Source organism: Priapulus caudatus, unplaced genomic scaffold (assembly GCF_000485595.1).
Source record: "Priapulus caudatus unplaced genomic scaffold, Priapulus_caudatus-5.0.1 Scaffold767, whole genome shotgun sequence".
Lineage (NCBI taxonomy): Eukaryota > Metazoa > Priapulida > Priapulimorpha > Priapulimorphida > Priapulidae > Priapulus > Priapulus caudatus.
This window is the reverse complement of record NW_014577828.1, coordinates 88,792-97,239: the sequence shown is the minus strand read 5'-3', so window position 1 is coordinate 97,239 and position 8,448 is coordinate 88,792. Positions and strand designations below refer to the sequence as shown.

At 46.6% G+C, this 8,448-nt stretch overlaps 1 protein-coding gene across 1 annotated transcript in view; it reads left to right on the top strand.

Annotated features, from left to right (window-relative positions):
* LOC106813401 (AMP deaminase 2-like) overlaps window positions 1-8,448 on the top strand; it is a 15,581-nt gene that overhangs the window by 6,793 nt on the left and 340 nt on the right. Inside the window, exons 8-9 of the mRNA XM_014817538.1 lie at window positions 329-502; window positions 1,099-1,209. Coding sequence (XP_014673024.1) covers window positions 329-502; window positions 1,099-1,209 — 285 coding nt within the window. The remainder of the gene's footprint in view (window positions 1-328; window positions 503-1,098; window positions 1,210-8,448) is intronic.

The window sequence follows — 8,448 nt, the reverse complement described above, 5'->3', positions numbered from 1 at the left end:
GGAAGCCTGCCATCTAACGTCTCTCTCTCTCTCTGTGTTTGTCACAGGTTCCCGTGCTGCAGTATCTCTACTACCTGGCGCAGGTGGGCCTGGCGATGTCTCGTTACGATGCCTCCCCCTCCCCCGCGCGCGCGGCGGAGGTGAAGGAAGCCTGCCATCTAACGTCTCTCTCTGTGTGTGTGTGTGATACAGGTTCCCGTGCTGCAGTACCTCTACTACCTGGCGCAGGTGGGCCTGGCGATGTCTCGTTACGATGCCCCGCGCGCGCGGCGGTGAAGGAAGCCTGCCATCTAACGTCTCTCTCTCTCTCTCTCTGTGTGTGATACAGGTTCCCGTGCTGCAGTACCTCTACTACCTGGCGCAGGTGGGCCTGGCAATGTCACCGCTCAGCAACAACTCTCTGTTCCTTAACTACAACCGCAACCCGCTGCCGGAGTATCTCGCACGCGGCCTCAACGTATCGCTGTCCACCGATGACCCACTACAGTTCCACTTCACCAAGGTATGATGGGGGAGGAGGGGAGGAGGTGAAGGAGGAGGGGGAGAAGGAGGAGAGGAGGAGGAGGAGAGCAGGAGAAGGGGCAGGGGAGGAGTATGACCCACTACAGTTCCACTTCACCAAGATATGAGGAGGAGAGGAGGAGGGGGAGGAGGAGGAGGAGGGGGAGGAGAAGGAGGAGAGCAGGAGAAGGGGCGGGGGAGGAGTATGAGGTGTACCTAGCACGCGGCCTCAACGTATCGCTGTCCACCGATGACCCACTACAGTTTCACCTCACCAAGGTTGGGAGGAGGAGGAGGGGAAGGCGGAGGAGGAGGAGAGGGGGGAGGGGATGAGGAGGAGGAGGAGGTGGAAGGGAGGAGGAGAAGAAGGGAGAGGATGAGAAGGAGAATGGAGAGTTGGAGGTGAAGAAAGGAGACAAATGGAGGAGGAGGAGGAAAAGGGAGAGGAGAAGGGGGAGAGTTCACCTTGGTAATGGTCATCGCTACAGCTACAGTCATTACCATAGCGATACTCGTCACCGTGTCGATGGTCGTCACCATGGCGACGGTCGTATCCCAGGTGATTGTCATCGCTCGCCTCTGTGTCTGTCGTTGCAGGAGCCGCTGATGGAGGAGTACAGCATCGCAGCGCAGGTGTGGAAGCTCAGCTCGGCAGACATGTGCGAGCTGGCGCGTAACAGCGTCATGATGAGTGGCTTCAGCAGAGAGGTGAGCAGCAGCAAGGGGCTAAATCAGGGTTCGTAGCGGGTTTCCCAAAGTCTTATAAGTACTTATTTTGCCAAAAATAAAATAAGGGCCCTTATTAGTACTTATTTTTGGTGAAATCTTAGAAAAGTACTTAATAGTCCTTATTTTTTGCCAAAGATCTCGACTTAGAGTAAGAATTGTTGTATATATAATACGGAATAATTAAATTGCTGTGCAATTGTGTATATAAATATTATTAGTGTACTTTAATAGTCGGTGATCTATCACTATCTGAAATCGCGTAAAAAAGTCTTATTTTGGCCTCCAGAAAGGGTATTATAAGTCCTTATTTCAACATGTGTCTTACTACTATGAACCCTGTAAATATAACAAGGAGAGGAAGCGGATTGGCTGTGTGCTTTTCGCCTCAAGGGCGCCATCTATGGACCATAATCAGCTGAAACGGCTGTGCAGACCCGAACCCAGAGACAATAGAACACTAATCTGTTCTAGGGTCTCTGCCGAACCCAAATTTGGGCCAGATATGGCTGGCGCTTCCTCTCCTTGTTAGATTTAGCTCCTTGAGTAGCAGCAGTGTCGCGAGCGAGAGCGCTGTCATCCTTGTACCTGTCCACTTACTTACTCACGTTACCTTGCCTTATTCACCTAGTGCTATACCTTCGAAAATGTCTATTATGGACTTTTGATACTTGTGCCCTGTACCCCGCACACTCACCCTCACCCTCTACCCACACTCTACCCGCGCCCTCATCTTCACTCCCAACCCGTCTGTATCGCACAGCGATGGTTGTGTGTGTGCGTGCGTGCGTGCGTGCGTGCGTGCGTGCGTGCGTGCGTGCGTGCGTGCGTGCGTGCGTGTATTACATCTGTGTCTTACATGTCTGTGTGTGTGTGTGTTGGGTACAGGTGAAGCAGCACTGGCTGGGAGAGAACTACTTCCTCGTTACACCTGGTACTTTAGTAACACCTCTCACATATGAGCCTTGTTACCAGGTAATCTTTCCACACAGGTGTTCCTCGTTACACCTGTCACCATCGTCACACCTGTTGTCCTTGCCACACCTGACACCTTCGACACACCTGTCGCATTACCTGAAGCCTCGTCAGCAGGTGAGGAGCATCACTCTGCGCCAGACTGCGACACACTGCCAGCGTCACGTGAAACCAGCGATTGAGAGAGCGAGAGAGTGCGCGCGTGCGATGCCTCGCTCGCTCGCTGATGATTCTCCCCCCTCTGTTTGCCATCTCGTTGGGCTGTGCTGCAATATGCTTAAATTTAAAGGTCAGAGCAACCCCTGGCGTCGGAGGGAGGCAAGAGGAAGGACCCGATCACTCCCATCGAGGGGTGGGTGGGGCGGAGGGGCAGGGGTGATTCCAAATTTCTCGAAGTTTCGTTGTAGGCGATTGCTCGTGGGGACTTGCGGGTGTTAGGGACTTTGTGGTCGCGATCGTGGTGACAATTCGTGACGGTCGTGTTCACTGGGTTTCGTCACATTCGTCGTTCATTTACCGGTGCCAGTGGTCAAGCAGAAAGTGTTCGACATCTGAACAGTGAACCTGAATCGTAGTTAATCACGTTAGTGAGTTTGAAGCCAGTTAGTCACGACACGGTGTACCTTTGGGGTATGAAAAATTGGGGGGGGGACGATTTTCCTACGTGGGCAGTCGGATAGCGCAAGCAAACACCCCCCGAACTACTGTACCCTGTACCTTCTACTTCCGCGACGCCTGCACTCCAAACCCGCACCTGACCCCCCTACACCCTCTGTCCCTGCACGCCCAAACTCCACCCTGCACCTCTCCACGCCTCCATCCTCCCATCCCCGCACCCTGCACCCTCTCCACCACTGCCAACCCAAACCGCCTCCACCTGGCCATCTTATCCTCTCGACCCTCCATCCTCCATCCCCGACCCTGCACCCTCTCCACCCCGCACTCCAACCCCTCCACCCCGCATCTTATCCTCTCACCCTCCATCCTCCATCCCTATCCCTGCACCCTCTCCACCCCACACCTCCAATCCTAACCTGCCACTCTCTCACGCCCACACCTCCACCCTTCACCCGCTCCACGCTGTACCCTCGAGCCCGAACCCCCACCCCACCCCCCCGCACAGGGCCCCGTTCCGTCGTTTCACCCTTTGCCACGGTAACCTTTTCACTGTTTGCCTGGTCCACTTGACAGAGTGAGTGCCACCACTCTCACTATTGTTGGGCTTGATTAACATGAGATCTGGACACCTGGCCGCTCGCGTCCACACCGTACCTGCTCGTGTCCTTACCAGATCTAATGAAATATCAGCGATTGATATTTCAATATATTTCAATGATATTTCAATGATAATTCGATTATCATTAATCAGATCTAATGAAATATCAGAAATGAAAGATCAGTGATTACGTCACGCGTAAATCTAGTTAAAAGTTAAATAAAAGGAGATGATTTCCACTTTATTCACAAAGATCATAAGTTAATTCTGGCGTCACTTTTTTATGGTTAAATGTGCTTGCCATTATACTTGCTTATTTTACTAGTATTGTTCGGATGTGAACAGAGTACACTCGCTGACTCATAGATAGCCACAGCCAAGCAATTAATGGTTAGGAACACGTAATATTGTTCGTGACGCTAGTCAATTTAATTAGCTGCCTTAAGTAAACAGTTTGTTCTGCCAGCCTGTTGACAGCGCGTACTTCGATTGCGGCTGTGTTACAAAGTTAAACCGCTGAGTGTACTCGTGTCGTGCCGCATGTAGGTTGTGTGTGTGTTTGAGAGCCTAAAACAACTTGCGTGACGATGCATTGCAAGCCATAAAATTACTGCACGAGTACTTAAGTGAGACTCGTGTTTGCCCATTCTAATGTGACCTATATGCTATTTATTTATTTATCGTATGTATATACATATTTACTCATTATTATATCGCCTGCATCAAGACCCTCCGTAATAACCTGATTATAATAATATTCCATTTTTTTCGTATGTGTTTGTTATTTTAAGTATATCTTATTTATTTATTTAATTGGCAGTAGAACCTATTGTAACTCGCACGATCGACGTTGCGTCCAAAAAAATCGTCCCCGCAAAAATTGAGTTGCGAAGTTTGCTTCCCCCTCTCACAGGACAGTTCGTGGTTTGACCTTTCGCAGAAGTGTACGGCTCCGACCTCTGAGGAGAGCAAGTACCAGAACGCCGGAGCCGCGACTGTCCCCCCCATCTACGGTTAACGGCCGCCGTCGATGGATGAGTGGCAACAAGTGGCGAGGTGGGCCATCAAGTTGGAAGGTCTATTCTCCCAACGTAGGCTGGCTGGATACAGCATTACGAGGCTTTATGTGATTCTGATGTTCATATGTCGATGTGTGTGTCTTTGCACTGTTTATATTGCTGCCAGGAAAGATAGAGTAAGAAGAGCAGGGGGGACTGAGAATACGATAAGATATGCATATGCTTACCTATACATATACATATATCATATACATATGCATGTACATATACATATACATATTATATAGTATACATATACAATACTACGTGTACCATACATATACGCGTAACATATACATATACGCTATATATACATATACACGTACACTCATACATATACACGCTACACCCATACATATACACGTACATCATTACATATACCGTACACCATACATATACACATACATATACACATAACATATACACGCTTACACATACATATACACGATACATATACATATACACGTACACATACATATACACGATACATATACATATACACGCTACACATACATATACACGCTACACATACATATACACGTTACACATACATATACACGTACCAACATACGACATACATATACACGTACACATACATATTACACATACATATACATATACACGTACACATACATATACACGCTACCACATACATCATACACATACATATACATATACACGCTACACATACAATACACGTACATACTACAGTTATACACGGTACACATACACATACACGTACACGATACATATACACGTACACATACATATACGCGCTTACATATAACATATACATATACACATACTATATACACGCTACACATACACTTATACACCTGTACACCAATACATTATACACGTTACACTATAATTACACATACACATACATATACACGCTACACCATACCATTACACGCTTACACATACATTACACGCTACACATACACTATACATTATACACAGTACACATACATATACACGTACACATTACACATACACGCTACACATACACCATACACCTACACACATTACACATACATATACACGATTACACCTATACACGTTACACATACATATACACGTACACATACATATACACGTACATATACATATACACGTAACATTACACATACACATACACATACATATACGCGTACACGTATTACATTATACACTATACACATACATATACACCGCTACACATACATATACACGTACACGTACATGATACATCGTACACATACATGGAGTACAGCGCCTACACATACATAATCACGTACACATCACATCATACCACGTACAAATATACATATACACGTACACAATACACATACACATACACATACATCGTACACATACACATACACGCATACACATACACATACACATACACGCTACACATACACATACACGTACACAATACACATACACGCACACATACACATACATATACATGTACCATACATATACACGTACACATAATATACACATACATATATCACATACATATACAGTACACATACAATATACACGTACATATACATATACACGCTACACCTACAACATACACGTCAACACATACACATACATATACACGTACACATACAGTATACACGTACACATACATATACACGTACACAACACATACACGATACACATACACATACACGTACACAACACATACATATTACACGTACACATACACATTCACGGTACACATTACACATACACGTACACATACACATACATATCTACACGTACACATACATATACACGGTACACATTAAATACATATACACAACGTAATACACCCATACACTTACACGATACACATACATATACACATTACATGCTACACATTTACATATACAACATACATATACACGTACACATACATATTTACCACATACATATACACATAACATATACACGTACATATACACGGTACACATACACATACACTACACATACACATACACCGCTACACCATCACACATTACATATACATGTACACATTACATATACACGTACACATACATATTACACATACATTATACACATACATATACGACGTTACACATACATAATACACGTACATATACACATACACGTACAGCAACATATACACGTACACGTTACATATACACATACACGTACACATACAGTAACACGTTACACAATACATTATACACGTACACATACACATTACACATAACATACACATACACCGTACACAGTTACATATACACGTACACATACATATACACATTACACATACATATTACACGTACACATACAATATACAGCGTACAATACATAATACACTGTACACGATCATATACACGCTACACACTACACATACATATACACGCTTACACATACATATACACATACACATACCATATACACGTACAGTTACAGCGCCGTAGCTAGGGGCGGCGTTCGGGTGCCCGTCGAAAACGCAACCCCCCGAGCCCCCCCCCCCAGCAAATGAAATTTTTTTTTTTGAAAATTTGCAAGAATTTCACATCAAATTCAAGTAATAATTTCGCAAAATCTCCATCGTGCGGGAGGCGCGTAACAGGTGAACACCCCCCTACCACACCCATTCCCCCGCTCGGTCGCTTGGCTCCCTCGCTCTGGCTCGCTTTGCCCCAGCAGGGGGCGCTTGTACAGGGCGGGTCCAGGGAGGCCGCAACCCCCCTTGTCTCGCCGCAGAAACGCCATTCTGAGGGCGCGTCTTAATTTAAAAATTCTGGGCCGGAGTCCGGCCCCCAGACCCCCCTTCGCGTCCTTCGCCAACTTGGGTTTACGGTTTTAGACCCCACCCTCCCCCCATCGGGTACAAATCCCTACACGCCCCATGTCCGCAGCCAAATTGCCAACATTTGCAAAAACGAAACCCCCCCAATATAAAGCTGGCTACGGGCCTGTACATATACATTATACATATACATATACATGTACATATACATGGTACATATACATTACATGTACATGCTACAGCATACATGTTACACGTACATTCATACATATCCATGTAACATATACCGTACACATACGACATACATATACACTTACAATACATATACCACGTACCACATTACATATACACGCTACACATTACAGTACTACACGGTACACATACATATACACGTAACATACATATACACGTACACATAGATATACTGGTAATCATCCTCACTATTGGCCGTGCCGAACTCAACCACACATTTCGTTAGGCTGCCAACATTGCATATTTAATCTCTACTGCCCATCAACAGCGACATCTTACAAGTCCACCACAAAGCTGCGCTCGAGAACTTCGAACAGATCTCGCGACATCTTTCGAGCCGTTGTTCGAAGCGACCGAACGATCCCAAGTCTAAAAGTCGAGTACACATGCTTCCTGCCAATACTAGTAGTAGCAGCGTTGTGTCGGCCCTCCTTTGAGAGGAGAGTTTTTGAAGACCCAGAGGGCGGTAGCGGAGATGAGAGAGAGATGATGACAGAGCAGACGAGCAGCAGGAGGCGAGGGGGAGAAGAGATTGACAGACGCGGTAGAGGCAGCAGAGGGCGGCGCAAGAGAGAGAGGGCGAAAGAAGAGACGACACAGAGGCCGACGGGGGAGAGAAGACGAGAGAAGAGCAAGAGAGAGAGAGAGGGAGATGGAAGTGAGAGAGAGAGGAGAGGTGAGCAGTGAGAGAGGGAGAAAGGGTGAGAAGCGGAGAGAAGAGATAGATGCAGACGAGAGAGATGAGCGAGACTGCGACGAACGCAGAGTGCAGAGGGCTGCCACTTTCCTTAGGAGCGACAACGCGGCCGCCGCCCCTTAGCCCGCACGAAGAAGTGGGGGAGCCGAATTCGGGTGTGGCAGAGAGAGTACCGAGTGCAAAGCGACGGGGTAAAGGCCAGATAGGCATGTATGAGAGGAGAGGGGAGAGAAGCCAGAGGCGAGAACAGCTCTCTTAA